Raw genomic sequence first — 20881 nt, 5'->3', positions numbered from 1 at the left:
ATATCACTCTTTATGTCTAAATTGTGAATCCATTTTGACCTTATCTTAGTATAGGTGTTAGGTGTGAGTTAATTCTTAGTTTCTGCCATACTAGCTTCCAATTTTCCCAGAAGTTCTATCAAATATAAAGTTTTTATCCCAAAAGCTGGGGATTTTGAGTTTGCCAAACAGTAATTACCACAGTCATTGACTTTTTTGTTCCTGTGACCCTAACTTATTCCACTGATCAACTATTCCATTTCTTAGCCAGTAACAAATGATTTTGATGACTGCTGCTTTGTAATATAGTTTTAGATCACAGCTAAGCCACCCTTATTTTCATTTTTCTCATTAATTCCCTTGAAATTCTTGATCTTTTGTTTTTGAGATGAATTTTGTTATTTGTAAGGATCAGGGAATGAGTCTCACATGGTGCAATAGGAAGTACAAAGGCCTTAAAATCTGAGATCCTCGGATGTGGTTTTCTGTGACCAGAAGGGACCACTTCATGAGTGGAAACTCTGGTCACATTGAGATCCACATCATCAATGGGAAGTATTTCCTTCTCTAATTGGCTGTAAGTGTGACCTCATAGATCCTATATAAGCTGTGGGGAACAGGAAATAGGTGGAGTTTACTACAAATTCATCAGGAGTTCACTATGAGTGAGCAGGAGGTCATTTAGGGCAGGATGTGAGCACATGGAATAAAGACCTTGAACTTGCATGCAGCTGTCCTTGGATGCTCTGTTAAACATAAGAACCACCGCTCAGTGAAGCTGTGACCAGATGTCTCTGAAGACCTCTGATTGAGGTAAGTTTGGCAAAGAAGCACCGTACTAGACAGTGGCCAGAGATTTTTCTGAAAGCCTGGAAATTAGATGTGACTGGTAATGGTAGTTTCTGGGTGAAATTACAGTTATTGATTTTTTGAGATATGTAAAACAATTTGTTGGGAGTTTCATTGGCATGACTCTGAATGAGTAAATTATTTAGACAGTACTGTGATTTTTATTATATTAGCTTGGCCCCATGAACACTTGATATTTTTCCAGTTTGATTAGATCTGACTTTATTTGTATGAATATTGTTTTGTAGTTGTGTTTATATAGTACCTGACTTTGCCTTGGCAGGTAGACTCCCAAATATTTAATGTTATCATCAGTTATTTTAAATGGAATTACTCTTTGTATATCTTACTGTTGGATTTTCTTAATAATATATAAAAATGTTGATGATTTATGTAGATTTATTCTGTATCCTGCAACTTTGCTGAAGTTGTGAATTATTTCTAGTAGTTTTTAGTAGTTCTCTAAGTATACCATCATATCATCTGCAAAGAGTGATAATTTGGTTCCATTACCTACCCCAATTCCTTTAATTTCTTTTTCTTCTCCTATTGCCAAAGCTAGCATTTCTAATATAATATTGAATAGTAATGATGAAAGTGGGCAACCTTATTTCACCCCTGATCTTATTGAAAATACTTCTAATTTATCTCCATTACACATGATGTTTGCTGATGGTTTAAATTGATGCTACTGATTATCTTAAAGAAAAGTCCATTTATCCCTATACCATCTAGCATTTTTAATATGAATGAATGTTGGATTTTATCAAATGCTTTTTATGATTTTATTGAGATAATCATAAGATTTTTGTTAGTTTGGTTATTGATATATTCAATTATGCTAATAGTTTTTTTTTTTTTTTAATATTGAACCAGCCCTATATTCCTGGTAGAAATTCTATTTGGTCACAGTGTATTATTCTGGAGATGACTTTCTGTAATCTGTTTACTAATATTTTATTTAAGATTTTTGCACCAGTATTCATTAGGGAAATTGGGCTATGATTTTCTTTCTCTCTTTTCACCCTACCTTGTTAGATATCAGCACCATATCTCTGTCAAAAAAGGAATTTTGGTAGTATTCCTTCTTTCCCTATTTGTTAAATAGGTTGTATAGTATTGGAGTTAATTGTTCTTTAAATGTTTGATAGGATTCACATGTGAATCCATCTGGCTTTTTTCTTTCTTTCTTTTTTTTTTATTATAATAACTTTTTTATTGACAGAACCCATGCCAGGGTAATTTTTTACAACATTATCCCTTGCAGTCACTTCTGTTCCGATTTTTCCCCTTTCCCTTGACCTCCTCCCCCAGATGGCAAGCAGTCCTATATATGTTGAATATATCATAGTATATCCTAGATACAATATATGTGTGTAGAACCAAACAGTTTTCTTGTTGCACAGAGAGAATTGGATTCAGAAGGTAAAAATAACCCAGGAAGAAAAACAAAAATTCAAACAGTTTATATTTATTTCCCAGTGTTCTTTCTTTGGGTGTAGCTGCTTCTGTCCATCACTGATCAATTGAAACTGAATTAGGTCTCTTTGTCAAAGAAATCCACTTCCATCAGAATACATCTTCATACAGTATCGTTGTTGACATATATAATGATCTCCTGGTTCTACTCATTTCACTTAGCATCAGTTCATGTAAGTCTCTCCAAGCCTCTCTGTATTCATCCTGCTGGTCATTTCTTCCAGAACAATAATATTCCATAACATTCATATACCACAATTTATCCAAGCATTCTCCATTCATTTTCCAGTTTCTAGCCACTACAAACAGGGCTGCCACAAACATTTTGGCACATATAGGTCCCTTTCCCTTCTTTAGTATTCCTTTGGGATATAAGCCCAATAGTAGCACTGTTGGATCAAAGGGTATGCACAGATACCTTTGGTATCTTTTTGGGCATAATTCCAGATTGCTCTTCAGAATGGTTGGATTCATTCACAATTCCACCAAAAATGCATCAATGTCCCAGTTTTCCCACACCCCCTCCAACATTCATCATTATTTTTTTCCTGTCATCTTAGCCAATCTGACAGATGTGTAGTAGTATCTCAGAAATTTGCATTTCTCTGATCAATAGTGATTCATATGAGTGGAAATAGTTTCAATTTCATCACCTGAAAATTGCCTGTTCATATCCTTTGACCATTTGTCAAATGGAGAATGATTTGATTTCTTATAAATTAGAGTCAATTCTCTATATATTTTGGAAATGAAACCCTTAACTGTAAAAATGTTTTCCCAGTTTGCTGTTTCCCTTCTAATTTTGTTTGCGTTAGTTTTGTTTGTACAAAGGCTTTTTAATTTGATGTAATCAAAGTTTTCTATTTTGTTATCAATAATGATCTCTAGTTCTTCTTTGGTCACAAACTCCTTCCTCCTCCACAAGTCTGACAGGTAAACTATCCTATGTTCTTCTAATTTATTTATGATCTCATTCTTTACTTTTCATGTATTTTGAAAAATAAAAAGGTATTATTAAAATTAAAAAAACTCACATTATGCAATTTCAACTTACCTTTCCCTCCAGTGAAGTAGTAAATGCCTTTATTCTTCCTTAAATGATTTCCTATTTCACTTCCAAGAGAAGCTAACTTGGAAGATGTCTTTTCCTCCATTTTTTTTTTTTCGAGTGTCTCACATCTGTTATTACCCGCCCACATCTCATATGAAAATCTTTTTTCTCTTCCTGGATAAAATTGTGGCCACTCATTTTGAACTTCTTTTCCTCAATGACTTCAGTACCTTACTCATAATTTTTCTGTCCTCCCCAATTAGTAAATTTCCTCAAAATAGTAAAATTCAGTATGCATATAATATCCTCTTCTCATCCTAACTCTTAATTTCTTCAATTTACTTATTTTCTATGACCCACTCTTCTACCAAAAACAAAAATGGTCTTATTTTGAATCTTGCCATCATCCATAAATGCACCACTTCCTTATTCATAAACTGTAAAATTCCTTTATCTGGTCACAAAGTATTGGCATTCCAACTCTTTCTCAGCTTTCTAATACCATCTCAGCTTTTAATGTACAATTTAATATCTAATCTCTTAACTGCTCAGTTCTCTCCCAAGTTATCACACCTACACTAACAAAACTCATTTCCTTTTGTAGCATTTTTACTATTTGTTCATCTAATTATGCTTTACATTGTTTTCTTTTCTTGACTATCTTTCTTCCTTATCAAATTATCAACATTCCCTGCCAAGCCTCAACTTTGGATCACACTCTCCATTCACTATCTTAACTCCTACATATATGCTACTGTTGATAAAGAAAATCAAAGGCAATTGTCAATGCTGTAAAATTATCCATGTATATAACTTGTAAATAAAAATCTATTAAAAAAAATAAAAAAACAAAATCAAAGATCCAAACTGATTAGACTCACCACAGATTTATGCTACACAACTTCAACTGGACCCCTATTGCTGCTAGGCAATTCTTCTATATATGCTTGGTTAACTCTCTAACCTCATAATGACTTTTCCCAAACTTTTCTTCTTTTCTCAAATATCACATATCTCCCCTTCCACCTACTCTTTCAGTCTCCTATTATTGAAAAGTGGAGACCTTTTGTCTAGAGTTCCCTCTTCCTCTTCTCCAACTCATCGCACATCATCCAGATGCCTTCTGTCACTATCTCTTTTTTCATTTTTGTATCACATGATGAGGCTGCTTTTCTCCTTTACAAAGTCACTCCTTCTGTATGTGTATTAACCCTGAAAATAACAAAGAACTCACAAAGATTATATACCAACTGTGAAATCTAAAACAGAAGAGAAATAAAATGCCAAAAACTCAGAGAGGTCATAAGCAAAAAGCTTTCTATATGCTATTGGAGGAAGCAAACAAGATATGCATAGTTGGGTCTCCTACTGTATTGAGGAAATGCAAGGCATTAAGGTTAAGCTTTGATATATATGCCTATAACTAGACAAAGACTCAAGCAGTGAGCTGTAATAACATTGGTGAAGCATGACAGCATAATGAGGCAAGGTTGCCTGGTGACAACAAGTCTATGTACAGCAGAGCTTCATGATTGGGGTTCTGTTCCTGTTTGTGCTTTTTGAGTTCAAGGACTACAAGTGCTGTAATTTAGCCTGCTGCAGAATTTATCTAGAGGGTGAGTATAGAAGACTGTTGTTTTCCTTGATTCAGGGCACTGCTTGTTTGCTGGACCTTGCTCTGGAAATAAATGTGTATCACAATAAGAAAAGAGAAGAGAGAGAAAAATGTGGTCTTGGGATGGGGATCCTGACATTCCCCTCATTTTTGCTAAGGGATGGATATTTCAAAGAATCTCTTCAATTCTGATGGGAAAAGGAAGGACAGATACAAGGCAAGATGTCACAAGAGGAATTATAGAAGAAGACACAATGGTGAGAGAGACAGACAGTCATAATTGTTGTAACATCAAAGATAGCTGCGAGGTTAGCAGAGAATTAGAAGCTAGAAAGAGAAGTCTTCCAGGTATCCAACTAAAGATGAAAAACTCAAAGGTAGTTTTGACAAGGGAGATCATAGTAGAAGGATTTCTGGTAGCCAAAATGGTGAAGAAAGCTCTAAATTCTCACAACTCTCCGATAGTCATTTTCAAAAAAAAAATATAAATAGTTTCCCTAAAAAACAAATCCTGAGACAAAAAATCCAATAAAAAGCCAGAACAAACCAATCTTTGAACCCAAGAAACTTGGAAGATCAACATGAAAGTTTTTTTCCTGACATGGGTGAAAGAGGGACTCTGTCCAGGACATGCAAGTTAAAAGAATGGTTAAAATGGTTTTAAAATGGTTAAAATGGGGACTGGGGGTGGAGTGGAGCCAAAATGGCAGAGTGAAGTAAAGAAGCTACTTGAGCTCTCCAAATTACCCTTGAAAACAACATGAAACCAAGCCTCTGAACAGACTCTGCTGAATATAAAACCATTCTCTAGATCAAGAAGAACCTCAAGAAAGGTTAGTCTCAGAGTGAAAGGGGTGTTCAGCCAAGCTCCGATGGTGCCTGGGAAATCCAGTGAGAGGGTCTTAATCACAGTAGATCAGCAAGTAAGTTCCCTCGGCCCTGGTTTAGTAGCACAGCCTACTATTGGATAATCCCAGAACCAGGCTGGATCAGAATTTATTATGCTTCTGCTGAAGCAAAAAAGCAGGGTTAGCAATTTGATCTCACATAAAACATAAGTAAATGGATTTCATGAAAAGGAATAAGGAAGCAAAGTATATCTTGTTAAACGGTATCATAAATAATGAATTAGTAATGATACTAAATTTATATGCAACAAGTGGTAGAGCATTCAAATTCCTAGAGAAGATATTAAGGCAATTACAGATAAGAAATAGACAGCAAAACAGTATTAATGTAGGACCTCAGTGAAGCCCTTTATTAGACAAATCTAATCACTAAATAAACAAGAAAGACATTCAGGAGGTTAATAGAATCTTAGAAAACCTAAATATTATTGGCCTCTGGAGAAAATTGAAAAGGAATACACCATTTTTATCAGCAGTACATGGCACCTATACAGAAACTGACCATGTATTAGAGCATAAAAACCTGATAATTAAATGCAGTAAGGCAGAAATAGTAAATGTGTCCTTTTCAAAGCACAATGCAATAAAAATTATATTCAATGAAGAGCTAGGAAAAGACAGGCTAAAAACCAACTGGACATTACATAATTGAATTCTAAATAATGAGTGGCTGAAACAACAAATCACAAAAACAATCAATGACCTCATGGGAGAGAAAGACAATAATGAAACAACATACCAAAACATAGGGGATGCAGTCAATGCTGTTCTTAGGCAAAATTTTAGATCTCTAAATAATTACGTGAATAAAATAAAGAAGAGGTCAGTAAATAAAACATACAATTAAAGAGACCAGAAAAAGAACACATTTTAAAACCCCAATTAAATACCAAATTAGGAATTTTGAAACTCAAAGCAGAGATTAATAAAATTGAAACTAATAAAACTATTGAATTAATAAATAAAACAGAGCTGATTTTATGAAAAAAAAAACCCAAAATAGACACATCTTTCATTAATTTGATTAGAAAAAGGAAAGAAAAAAACAAATTACCATTATCAAAAATGAAAAGTATGCACTTACCACCAATGCAAAAGAAATTAAAGAAATAATTAAAAGCTATTTTGCCCAACAGTATAGCAGCAAATCTGATAATCTAATTGAAATGGATGAATATTTACTTAAAATATGAATTTCCCAGATTAACAGAAGATAGAATAAATTACTTAGTCTCATTAAAAAAAAATTCCTTTTTTTATTTTTTATTTTTTTATTTAATAGCCTTTTATTTATAGGTTATATGTATGGGTAACTTTACAGCATTAACAATTGCCAAACCTCTTGTTCCAATTTTTCACCTCTTACCCCTACCCTCTCCCCCAGATGGCAGGATGATGTTAAATATATTAAAATATAAATTAGATACACAATAAGTATACATGACCAAACCGTTATTTTGCTGTACAAAAAGAATCAGACTCTGAAATATTGTACAATTAGCTTGTGAAGGAAATAAAAAATGCAGGTGGGCATAAATATAGGGATTGGGAATTCAATGTAATGGTTTTTAGTCATCTCCCAGAGTTCTTTCTCTGGGCGTAGCTGGTTCAGTTCATTACTGCTCCATTGGAAATAATTTGGTTGATCTCGTTATAGCACCCATTCCTATTCAATACCCTACAGAACATGAGAATAAAGGGAGTCTTCCTTAAAATAAGAACCAATATCTATCTAAAACCAAGAGTAAGCATTATTTGGAATGGACAGAAACGAGACTCATTTCCACTAAGATTAGAGGTGAAACAAGAATGCCCATAATCACTATTATTATTCAACATTGTACTAAAAATGTGGGCTTTAGCAATAAAAAAAAAAAAAGAAATAGGAATTAGAATAGACAATAAGGGAATAAAATGATCACTTTGCAGATGACATGATGATTTGTTTAGAGACTTCTACAAAATCATCCAAAAACCTGGAAACAATTAACAGTTTTAGAGAAGTTGCAGAATATAAAATAAACCCACACAAATCATCAGCATTTCTATATATTATTGACAAAGCCCAGAAGCAAGAGATAGAGAAATTCTATTAAAAATAACTACAGACAAAATAAATTATTTGTGATCTACCTGTGGACAAACTTAAGAAATCTATGAACATAGTCATGAAAAACTTCTCACACAAATAAAGTCAGATCTAAACAATTGGGAAAATATCTCTTGTTCATGGCTAAGCTGAGCTAATATAATTAAAATTACAATTCTGTCTAAATTTGTCTATTTATTCAGTGCCATACCAATGAAACTGCCAAAAATGATAAAAATCATCGCACGTGTGTGTGTGTATACTAAAAATAACAAAATTATCTGGATGAATAAAAGTTCAAAAATATCAAGGGAATTAATGGGAAAAAAAATTGGTTGCTTAACAGTACCAAACCTAAAACTATATTATAAGGCAGCAATTATCAAAACCATTTGATACTGGCTAAGAAATAGAGTGCTAAGTCAGTGATCATTATCAGTGATGACAATAATCGAGGCCTACAATAATCTAGTGTTTGATAAATCTCTAAATTCCAGCTTCTGGAATAACTCAGTATTTGACAAAAATTGGTAGGAAAACTGGAAAATAATATGTTAGAAACTTGGTGTACATCTACATATACCATTATCAAAATAAGATCAAAATTGGATAAATTATTTATGCATAAAAATAATACCATGAACAAATTAGTAAAGCAAGGGATAATTAACTTATCATGTTCTTAGAGAAAGGAAGGAATTTTTGATGAATGAAGAACTAGAGAAAATTATGAAGGACAAAATGGACAACTTTGATTATGAAAATTAAAGAGTTTTTGCACTAACAAAATCAGCACAAACAAGATTAAAAGGGAAGTAGAAAGTTTGAGGAAAAATCTTTATGGTTAGTGTTCCCAACAAAGGAATATATCTTTCAAATATATATCTTTCAAATATATAAAAAATGTGTCAAATTTATAAGAATACAGGTCATTTCATAATTGATAAATGGTCATATGATATGAACAATCTTCAGTTGACAAAATTTAATCCATGTGTAGTCATATAAAAAATGTTCTTAATTACTATTTATTAGAGAAATGCAAATTAAAACTCTTAGGTACCTTTTCTCACACTTCTCAGATTGGCTAAGGTGACAGAAAAAAATAATGACAAATGTTTGGAGGAGATGTGGGAAAACTGGGGACACTAATGCATTGTTGTGTAATGCCAAAGAAACTGAGCAAGACAGAGATTAGAGACCAACTCAATAGCTTATTAAATGGAGAGAAATACTGGGACCAATGGATCCCAGGGCTAGACAAGACTATCATCTCAAAGAGTCTAGCCCCAAGTATCTGGACAGCAAGCCTTTTATGGAATAACAAGAACAATGACATAATACAGAGACTTAGGTGGGAATAGCCTCATAGATGGAGGTTACTGATATTCTAATGGCATTAAGGAATGTCTATAACACCTTTATTTCAACCATTAAGAGGGGATGGTCATAACCTTAAGGCAGAATACGAAATAGGACAAATGGAGGAACTGGTCACCCCATTAAAAGTGACCTTTGGCATTACAGTTGGTGGAGTTGTGAAATAGAATCCAAAAATTCTGGAGAGTACTCTGGAACTAAGCCCAAAACGCTATAAAACTATGCATATCATTTGACCCAGCAGTGCCGTTACTGAGTCTGTATTAAAAGGAAATCATAAAGAGGGGAAAGGGAACCATATGTGTAAAAATGTTTGTAGCAGCTCTTTTTATGGTAACAAATATTGGAAAATGAGTGATGGTCATCAATTGGGGAATGCCTGAATAAGCTATAGTATATGAAAGTAATGGAGCATTATTATTATATTAAAAATGATGAACAAACTGATTTTAGAAAGGCCTAAAAATTTACAGGAACTGATCCTGGGCAAAACAAGCAGAACCAGGAATACATTGTATAGAATGAAAGTAAGAATGTGCAATGGTCAACTGTGAAAAAGTTGGTTCTTCTCAGTAGGTCAGTAATCCACAGCAATTTCAATTACCTTTGGATAGAAGATGTCATCGGCATTTAGAAAAAGAGTTATAGAGATTGAATGTAAATCAACACATGTTATGTGCATTTCTTTTTTCTGTTTTTTTTTTCTCTCCCATGGTTTTCCCTTTTATTCTGATTTTTCTTTCCCAATATGATTCATAAAGCAATGTGTATTAAAAAACAAATTAATTTTTAAATAATGATGAATGAGCTGATTTTAGAAATTTTATAGGAACTGATGCTGAGCAAAACAAGTAGACCCAGAAATACATTGTGCAAACGAACAGCAAGCTTGTGCCAAGATCAGCTCTGAAAAATTTGCTTCTTCTCAATGATTCAATGATGCAATGTAACTCAAATAAGCTTTTGTTAGAAAAGACCATGTGCTTCCAGAAAGAGAACTATATACATTGAATGCAAATTAACGTAAGCTATAGTTATTTGTTTGTTCACAAAAAAAAAGAATGCTACAAATCAATTGCTCTACTGAATATTAATGCCAAAATTTTCAATAAAATACTAGCAAGGGGACTATATCAATATACCACAATAATTACACATGATGAACATGGATATTAACAGTAATGGAAAGCAGATTCAATATTGGGAAAATTATAAATGTAATTGAACATGTAAATAAGAAAAACAAAGATAACATGATTATATTGATAGATGCAGAAAAAGCTTCTTGACAAAATGCAACATCTATTCTTTTTTAATACCAGAAAGCATGGGAATAGAAGTAGTTTTCTTAAATTATACTATCTATAATAGTATCCATAAAATCAAGAACTAGCATTATGTCTATTTGAGAAAATCTAGAAGTTTGTCCAAAAGATCAAGACAGAAGCAAGGATGTTCATCATCACTATGATTATTCAATATTGTACTAGAAATGCTAGTTATAATAGTAAACTAAGAAAAAAATTGAATGAATAATTGGCAACATTGAAACAAAGTTGCCATTCTTTTTCTCAATTTATTCAATATTTTATTTTTCCCAGGGACACGTGCAAAATTTTTTAATATTAGTTTTTAAAATGTTAGCTTCCTAATTCTTTCTCTGCATCCCCCTACATCCACTGAGAAAGTGCATGTGAAATACACAAAACATTTCCATAAATAAAGCTGTCACTCTTTGCAGATAATATGATGCTTTATTTAAAGAAATCTAGAGAACCAACCTAGAGAATTTATTAAAAACTAGCTGAAACACTCAACAATTTCTAAAAAGTTACAATAATCCCATTCAAATTATCAGAATTTCTATATGTGACCACAATGTTTAGCAGCCAGAGATGGAAAGAAAAATGTAATTAAAATAACCATAGGTGATATAACATATTCAGGAATCTATCTGCTAAAATTATAATAACACAATTATAGGACACTTCAGGTAAATAAATACATATATTAAAAACTGGAGAATTATTCAATAGTTCATTGGCAGGCCAAGTCAATATAATAAAATTACAATTCTGCTTAAGTTAATTTACCTTCTTTGCCACCCCAATCCCAAGAATTGTTTTCTAGAGCTGAGGAAAAAATCATAACAAAATTCATTTAGAAGGACCAAAGGTCAAGAATATCAAAGGAATCAATGAAAAGAAAAAGAAAGGTGGCTTAGCAGTACCTGATTTCACATTATATTACAAAGTAGTCCAAACAATATGGTACTGCATAAGAAATAGAAAGGTTGATCAGTGAAATAGGTTAGGCATAGAATATACAGCAGTAAATGACCATGTATAATCTAGTGTTTGATAAACCCAAAGATTCAATCTTTGGAGAGCAAGTCTGCAGTATTTAACAAAAAATATGGCAGAAACTACTCCTGAGACAATATCTTATACCATAATCAAGATAAGGTGGGTACATGATTTCTACAATAAAGGGTGATATCACAAGGGAAATTATAGAGGTAGGAAACAAAAATACCACTCCTAATCTATAGATAAGTGAAGAATTTATGACTACATAAGTGATAAAAAGCATTACAGGAGGTTAAGTGGATAATTTTGATTACGGGATACTTTAAAGTTTTTGTGCAAGTAAAACTAATGCAATAAAATTAGAAAGAAATCAGAAATTCAGAAATATTTTGTATCAATTTCTTTCATGAAGCTTCATTTGTCAAACATATAAGACACATCCAAATTTATTTTAAAAATAAGATGCACGCCCCAATTAATAAAAAGCCAAAGATATGAACAAGGCATTTTCAGAAGAAGAAAACAAAGTTATCTATACTCATGAAAAAATGTTTCTAATTACTAATAATTAGATATGTACAAATTAAAAGACCTCTGAGGTGCTATCTCATGTATCTAAATTAGATTAGATAACATGACAGAAAAGGAAAATGACAAATGCTGGAGGGAGTGTGGAAAAACAAGTACACTCATACATGGTTGAAGGAGTTAAGAATAGATCCAACTATTTTGGAGAACAATTTCAAACTGTCTAATGTTACCACTAGTAGGTCTATTTTGAAAAGGGATCAAAAGAAAAGGAAAAGGACTATGTGTATAAAATTATTGCTGGCACCTCTTTTTATGATGGTAATAAATTGAAAATTATGGGGTTGTCCTTCAATTGGGGAATGGTTGAACAAGGTATGAGATATGATTGTAAGAGCATACTATTATGCAGTAAGAAATGATAAGCAGGAGAGTTTCAGTTCAGCCTGAAAATAAAAAAGTGAACTAAAGTAAAGTGAAGAGAACAAAACCAGAAGATCATTATATACAGGAACAGCAATTTTATAATGATCATCAGTTGTAAAAGACTTAGTTACTCTGATCAGTAAATAATGCAGAGAATTCCAAGAAACTCATGATGACAAAAGTATCTGCTTTTGAGAACCATGAATTAAATAACTCTGAAAGTAGAATGAAGCATATTGTTGTTTATTTTCTTTTTTGTTTTTTTGTCACATAGATAATATATAAATGTATTTTGTGTTATATTCTCCATGTATAATAGGTATCATACTGTTTAACTTATTAATGGATGAGGTGTTGAATTAATGAATAAATTAATGGATAATTGGTGAAGGGAGAGAATTTGGAACTGAAAAAAATTAGTGAATATTTTAAACAACAAAACAAGAGTCCCCACAAAATTGGAGAAGAGTAAAATTTTCTGAGTTTGGTAAATATTGTTCCAGTTTTCAGAAAAAAACAAAGCACAGATTCTATTAAGTTTAGGCCAATGAACTTCATTTTAATTCCTGGGGAAACTCCAGAAGAGATCAATCATAAAAGAAATGATTAGGGTGGGGAGAGAAAAAAGGAAATATTTAGTAAAATATTATTAGAAAGATAAGCAAGGATTACATATCTGCCAGACTAACTTTACTTTTATTGTTGGTTATTAAACTGATAGGTGAGAGGAATGTTATAATATACATACATTTCAAAAAATTTTGATCAATATGTTATGCCTTTCTTATGTAAATGGAAAAGAAGTATTGGAGAAACTAGATAGTGCAGTACACAGTGCACTGGTCCTGGTATCAGGAGGACCTGAGTTCAACTCCAGCCTCAGATATTTAACACTTAATAGCTGTGTGATCTGCCAGGTCTCTTAACTTTAATTGTCTAACCAAAAGAAGGAAGAAGGAAAAGAAGTATAGATTAGGTGATAAAATATTTAGAGTTTCAGAATTAGTTTGATGGCCAAACTCAAAGCTCAGCCTCACTGTGGAAGAAAGTCTCCAGTGGTGTACCCTACAAACCTGTTTGTATTTGTAATATTTAAATTTTTATTAATGTTTTAGGTTATGAAATAGAATGATACTTATTAGAAAAGAAGATAGTAACAAGCTCATCAAGTTAGATAAAGAGACAGATATGGCAATAAACTAATTCAAAAGAGATTGTTGCAGCTTTTTCCCTCACTCCCATTCAAAAACTACACTTCAACAGTTCAGAATATAGATAATGTAACCACAAAGCAAGGATTTGCCTTAAAATTAAAAAAAAAAAACGATCTGGAAGTTTGACTGGTGCATACATATAAATCTACACTGTGATGTATCAGGTATTAAAAACAAAAAACAAAACAAAACAAAAAAAAAACTAAACCTTCCAGCTTTTGTGAAAAGAATGAAAGATTCTTTAGACTATTTCAACAAGGGGATCTTGAAACCATAGCACAAATAAGTATCCTTGTCTAGCATGAGCTGACATTTTACAAGACATTTCAAAGTCTGTATTTAAAATAATTTCACATGAAATGTAGGATAAATATATTTATCTTCATTTTATAGAAGAAAGTTGCTGACATGAAAATAAAAAAATAAAAAAAGGAAATGCGTTCAAATTATGTTTCCTACATTTGTTAGTTGCTATGACAATTTCACTTGAACTTTCTAATCTCGATTTCCTTATAGGTAAACTAAAATTAACATTTTTCACTCCTTCTCCAGAGGGTCTGGATAAGGCTCAAATGAGAATGTGAAGTGCTCTGCAAACTTTAAAACACTATAGGAAGCCCTGGAAGGAAATTCAATACAAAGAATGAATCAATTTCTGTCTATGATGATCTTATTTTTTAAGCATGTAGTACTGGCTGACACCTTTACAAATTTAAACTGATAAAGACTATAAAAAGATAGCATCCAGAGAGGCAAAATGGCATTATCTATAATAACCCAAAAGTTTTTAGCAGATCAGGGTTCAAATTAAACTCTATAGATAAGTAGAATGCCTTCCACTGCCCTTGCTAGATCCTTGGAAGAATGATAGAAAGTAAATCAAAGGGCAAAAAAAAAAAAAAAAAAAAATGGTAGGCAGTGGAAACAATCATCATCCATTAAATCCCTTTTCTATAGCTTAAGGGAAGTATAGTTTCTAAATATTCTGCTTACTTTTCAGCATTAGGTCTTTCAAGTGTTTCTAATTTTCTCATGATTCTTTGGGTTGCTTGTTTAATAACATGGGACTCTTCATTGAACCAACATTGTCAAGATTCTTCTGTTTAAGATCACGAAATATTGAAATCTCCAAGCAATGGAAATTATAAATTGCCCAAATAGCAATTTTAACAGTGAATAGTAGATATAAATATGAGTAGACATAAATATGGTCAAGTCCTAAATAAAATCTTACCTTCTAAAAGAAGACTTCCCTAACCCCTCCTAAGCATAGTGCCTTCCCTCTGTTCATTATTTTCTATTTATCTCATATATAGTTTGCTTTGTATAGATTTGCTTGCAAGTTTTCTCCTTTTGTAAGTTCCTTGAGAGCAGGATCCATGTTTTGCCTTCTTTTGTATCACTAGTACTTGGCACAGTGCTTAGCTCATAGTAGGTATTTAATATATGTTTATTGATAGATTGACATTGTTCACATAAAGTAGTACAGAACAGAACAACAAAAAGCTTCTTTCAGAAAGAGGAGTGGGTAACAGTAAACAGCCCCTCAACTACATCTAAGTAGGCTTAAAAAATATAGAAGGGGCCCCTGCCAAAACATGGATGGGTTATGATATGTACTGCTGGAAGAAGTATCCCCATTGATGCTTTACTGGTTAATTGAATAGCTAATTGAATAATGAATTGCCTTCCTCTCAATATGTATTGTAATATGATATATTATCATCTCCCTACTACCCACTTGATAAAATGTATTATAAATGATTGTGCTACTTAGACAAAATCTAATTAGATTTTGTGGATTTGACTACAGCTTCTTGTACTGATGCTAGTCTGAGCTCCTTTGAGACAAGATCATGCCATTGTATTCACTTCAAATAATCTTGTATATTGTGGATATGAAACAAACATTGGAAATTTCATTCCAAACTATTTTTAATGAAAACAATTCATGTGTTTTTAGGAGTTCTTTTTTGTAATGGTAAGGAACTGGAAATTGAGTAGATACCCATTGTTGAAAATTAGTTAAGTAAGTTATGATATATGAATGTAATGACATATAAGAAATTCTGAGCATGTTGATTTCAGAAAATCCTGGAAAGACTTGTATGAACTGATGCTGAGTGAAGTGAGCAAAACCAAGAGAACATTGTAGATGGTAACAATAGGATTATGTGATGATCAAGTGTGATGGACTTGACTTTTTTCAACAAGGAGATGATTCAAGCAATTCCAATAGACTTGGGATGGAAAATACAATCCACATCCAGAGAGAGAACTATGGAGACTGAATGTGGATGTAAGCACATTATTTTCTCCTTTTGTTGATATTTGTTTACTTGCTTTTTTCTTTTTCATGACTTTTTCTTCTTTGATCTGATTTTTCTTGCATACCATGACAAATATGGAAATATATTTAAAAGAATTGCTCATGCTTAGCCTATATCAAATTGCTTGTGTCTTGGGGAGAGGGGCAATAAAAAAGGGATGGAGAAAAATTTGGAATACAAAGTTTTACAAAAATAAATGTTGAAAACTATCTCTACATGTGTTCTAAAATAATATAATTTATGAAACTGTCTACTATTAAAAATTATAGCTATGTGTATGTAGTGATTTCAAATGCCATTCCTGAGATTACACTTAGAAGCATAAATATGTACTAAGAAAGGAGAAAATGTCTTCTTTCAATCTAAGGAAAGAATTGTAATTTACTAAAGAAGATTCATACTTCCTCATCCTTTCTAGGGGATACCAACTTTCAGGGGAGTTGTTTCCCTTAGAGACCAAATAAACAGTAGGCTAGATATTCTTATCAAAATTTTCTAGAAGCTACTATGATATAATTTCTCCCCATACTTCCCCAGGGAATCCTAAATACTAGTTTCCTTTAGTTCAAAGCAATATACACTTGGTCTACAAAAGAAATAGTATGAATTTAAAATGTATATTTATTCCTCTATTATGGAATATTATTCTTATTCAGTGATACCCCATGTTATTTATTCCACAGCTTCTGGTATTCTTTGGGCACTTTCCCATACATTTCCTTTTCTAAGTTTTGTGCTAATGAAGATTGGATGTGTTGTCTTTTACTTAGTGCCTGGAGAATGTGGATCTCCACAGGCCCTTTTGTACTTATCCCTTGAGTTTTGGATTTAAAATGTACAGGAAAACATCTCTCATTGTCCAAAAACTTGAAAATACCTTGCATTCTCTTCCATTCTTTGCCTTGGCAAAACTCTCTTGCTACTAATTATCAAGAAAACATTTTCTAGAGCATTTCTGGTGAGATGAGTCAGGATCTCAGATCTGGAGAAGTGACTGAAGTGGGAGTGTAAAGGCCATTTGGTAAGTTTCCTACTCAATTTATTTTAGTATGTGGCTTTTGAGTATATTTCACAATTATGAAATTGTGAAATTTTTATAAGTTGAACATCAACTACTGACCTCAATTTATGCAAACCAAAGGGAATATTCAAGATTAAAACTAAAATTGATCAATCAAAGATTGTCTGGAAAATGTGATCCCTTCTTGTCATCTTACTTAAGTATTTTTTCTAACTTTCTGTGCAACAAAAACTCATTCCATATCTATTTTTCCCTTGTGTATATAAGTTATCTGATACTTCCTAAATTAGAAACTGAGTTTTTATTATAACATATACAGAATAGGAATTTTCTGTAGTTCCTATTTTATCAAATTGGTTTTTATCTTGCCTTGGGAACAGGGTTATATATTATCTTTTACAATATACTCTATTATGCTGGTATTGGCATTCTAGCTTAAGTCCAAATAGTTCCTGCTTATTTCTAATCCCACATATATTAGTGAATATACATGATACCAGCATAGTTAATTTAAAATGTTAAAAGCCTAGTCAATAAGTAGGAAATTTTGTAACTGACATTCTTAATTGAAAGGACTCTTATCCTTTCGGGTACATGTAATGGATCCATTTTAAAATCTAATGAAGTCTATGAACCTTCTCTCAGAATATTTTGATTATCTATATTTATCATTTAATGAAAATTAGCTGCTAACTTTTCTTTACAGGTTAATGGGGAAAATGACATAATGTTTTCCTATCCAAGATTATGACCTATCCAAACATTCCTTAAGAATTTATGGACTCCAGGTTAAGGACCACTATTTTAAATTACAGTAAGACTACTTTGACTTTGATTCTGTACATATGGCTCATATTGACCATTTTAATACTTAGGATTTAATTGCTTTATTTTGCTTGACCACACTTATTTTTGCAATGTAATTGGGAGTAATTGGGAAATGACAATGATGTAAAACAAACAAACAAAAAAGATAGCAAAGATAGGAAGGAAAGAAGGTAGGAATGAAGAAATGCTGGAAAAGTGGTAGGGAAAAAGAAGGAAAGAATGAGAATAGGTAAAAAGAATAAAGAAGGGAAGAAGGTAAAATGAAATAAAGGATGGAGAAAGAAAAGAAGGGAAAAGGGAAAAATAAGGGAGGGAGAAAGGAAGGAAGAAAATGAAAAAGAGATAGAATATGTTAAAGAAAGGAAGGAAAAGAAGAAAAAGGAAAATAAAAGAATGAGAGAAGCACCTTGATCTCAGAAAAAGGTTTCCTTCCCGTTTTGTTAGGAGAACTCTATAAAATAATGACATTAGAGCATTCCACCAAAATGATTGTTTGGAATCTCATGAGAAAAACACATTGTACATAGCAAGATCAGAAGCCCTGTGGATTATGAAGAATCTGGAAATCAAAATATAAGTTACAGATAAAGATTCAGGAAAATGATCTCAATAACATATAGACAGTCCTTTACTAGTAATTTTTTTTTCTGTGACCAAAAAGGCATCAGAAGGGGTTCCACAAGACTATAGAATTAGAATTATAAGGACCTTAGAGATCACCTAGTCGAAACATCTTAATGATACAGAGTATGAAATTGCATCCTGAAGAAGGTTAAGTGATTTCTCTAAATTCATATTGATAAGAAATAAGTAGCAGAATCAAGAATGAAAAATAAAATGTCTTTTCACAAAACTGTATTTTATTCTGACCTGTAAAAATGTATATTTTTTACAAGTAAGAAAGACAATGAAATTAGAGAAGGGCAATTAAAGTGTTTGATAGAATGAATAGAGATATATATAGATAGATTAGATATATGAAAACTAGTCTAGAAAGATATTCAGAATAAAATAGTATAAAATCTATAAACTTAAGAATGACAATTGAGTTAAATGTGGACTTATTTAGAAAATTCCAGAATATTTGCTCAGGGAATATATCTAGAATATTTTTAAAAGGTAAATTTATAAATAAAAGCACATTTTAAAAAAGTACATTAAATAAACAAGAATATTATTTTGCATATAAGTTAGCAAATCCAAAAAGTACTGCAGAATGAAAATAGAGTCTGAGAAATTTGTGTATGATTAATCCATGAGCAATTAATTGAAAGCAGAATTCTCACAGGAACATTCCTAACTCTTTAAGAGGTTATATGTGATCCCTTTTTTTCATGTTAAGTATTTATCCAGAGGATTTTTTTGTAGGAAAAAAAAAACGTAATTATCAATAATAAGATGAAATTTATTTCTATTAACTTCAATAGTATTTCCATCTCATATTATCTAAACCTTTTGTTTCTTTTTCTTCAATTGTCCAGGTGTTAGGAAGATAAAGCATGACCAAAGGAGAAAAAATAAAAATGAGAAACCATACATCAGTCACAGAGTTCATACTGCTGGGATTGACAGATGATCCACAGTGGCAATTGGTACTTTTTGTCTTCCTTCTTCTTATGTACATATTGAGTGTAACTGGGAATCTGACCATTATCACTTTGACATTGCTGGACTCCCACTTGCAGACCCCCATGTATTTCTTTCTCCGAAATTTTTCCTTCTTAGAAATTTCCTTCACATCTGTATGTATTCCTAGATTTCTAGTTACTGTTGTGACAGGGGATAAGACCATCTCCTATAGTAGTTGTGTGGCTCAGTTATTCTTTTTCATTTTCTTGGGGGTGACAGAATTTTATCTTCTTGCAGCCATGTCCTATGACCGCTATATTGCTATCTGCAAGCCATTGCACTACACAACCATTATGAACAGTAGGGTTTGTATATTGCTTGTCCTTAGCTCTTGGCTGGCTGGGTTCCTGATAATTTTTCCACCCATCATCCTGCTACTACAGCTAGATTTCTGTGCATCTAATGTCATTAATCATTTTATCTGTGACTCTTCTCCCATCCTGCAGTTGTCTTGCTCAAATACACGCTTCCTTGAGCTCATGGCATTTATTTTAGCTGTGGTAACACTCATGGTCACCTTGACCCTAGTGATTCTCTCTTATACATACATCATTCAGACAATACTGAAAATCCCTTCTTCAATTCAGAGAAAAAAGGCTTTTTCTACTTGTTCCTCTCATATGATTGTTGTCTCACTCTCTTATGGGAGCTGCATTTTCATGTACATTAAACCCTCAGCTAGGGAAAGAGTGTCTTTGAGCAAGGGAGTTGCTGTGCTCAATACCTCAGTTGCCCCTTTGTTAAATCCCTTCATTTACACTCTAAGGAATCAGCAAGTGAAACAAGCATTCAAAAATATGGTTCAGAGAATTATCTTTTCTTCTAATAAGTAAAAGTTTTTTTTTTTGTCATATGGAAACTTCAAAGGCAAAATTCAACAAAAATCAGAATTTCAACATTTTGCCCTATTTTCTTTCTCCTGCTATTTCCATTTCAATTAATAAAACATACAATTGATCCCTTTTATGTTTCTCCTAGTGCCAACCCTTTATACATCCATAAATAAATTTTTTTCAGAGCCTCACTGACATAATTATTTTTTTACATTTGAAATAAAGGCAGAATTTGAATCTACTCCATAAAATGTCAACTTTGAAAAACCAGCAATCCTATGATAGTACTTAGTAACTTGTTACTTACTGTGGATTCAATAAAAATAAATATGTGACTTTGTACAACTTCTGCATAAATGACATTTCTTTTACTGTTATTCTTCATAAAAACAATTATTTTAAATTATTTTTAT

At 32.2% G+C, this 20881-nt stretch overlaps 1 protein-coding gene across 2 annotated transcripts; it reads left to right on the top strand.

Moving 5' to 3' along the window:
- Positions 1 to 617: 617 nt before the first annotated feature.
- LOC100915700 (olfactory receptor 6C75) lies at positions 618 to 20468 on the top strand. 2 transcript variants are annotated; one of them, XM_031941248.1, is made up of 2 exons: positions 618 to 792; positions 19488 to 20468. In XM_031941248.1, exon 2 carries the CDS (start codon positions 19506 to 19508, stop codon positions 20466 to 20468), a length of 963 nt encoding a protein of 320 aa, XP_031797108.1. In that variant the 5' UTR covers positions 618 to 792; positions 19488 to 19505. The 2 variants fall into 2 exon arrangements, with proteins under 2 accessions (XP_031797108.1, XP_031797109.1); XM_031941249.1 differs by lacking the exon at positions 618 to 792 and adding an exon at positions 17478 to 17992.
- The last annotated feature ends 413 nt before the right edge of the window (positions 20469 to 20881 follow it).

This window comes from Sarcophilus harrisii, chromosome 5, assembly GCF_902635505.1.
Source record: "Sarcophilus harrisii chromosome 5, mSarHar1.11, whole genome shotgun sequence".
In the NCBI taxonomy this organism is placed as follows: domain Eukaryota; kingdom Metazoa; phylum Chordata; class Mammalia; order Dasyuromorphia; family Dasyuridae; genus Sarcophilus; species Sarcophilus harrisii.
This window is presented reverse-complemented; position numbering and strand designations above follow the sequence as displayed.

Bases quoted from the DNA above. Each gene is read 5' to 3' on its own strand.
- LOC100915700 (XM_031941248.1), top strand. From the start codon at position 19,506: ATGACCAAAGGAGAAAAAATAAAAATGAGAAACCATACATCAGTCACA.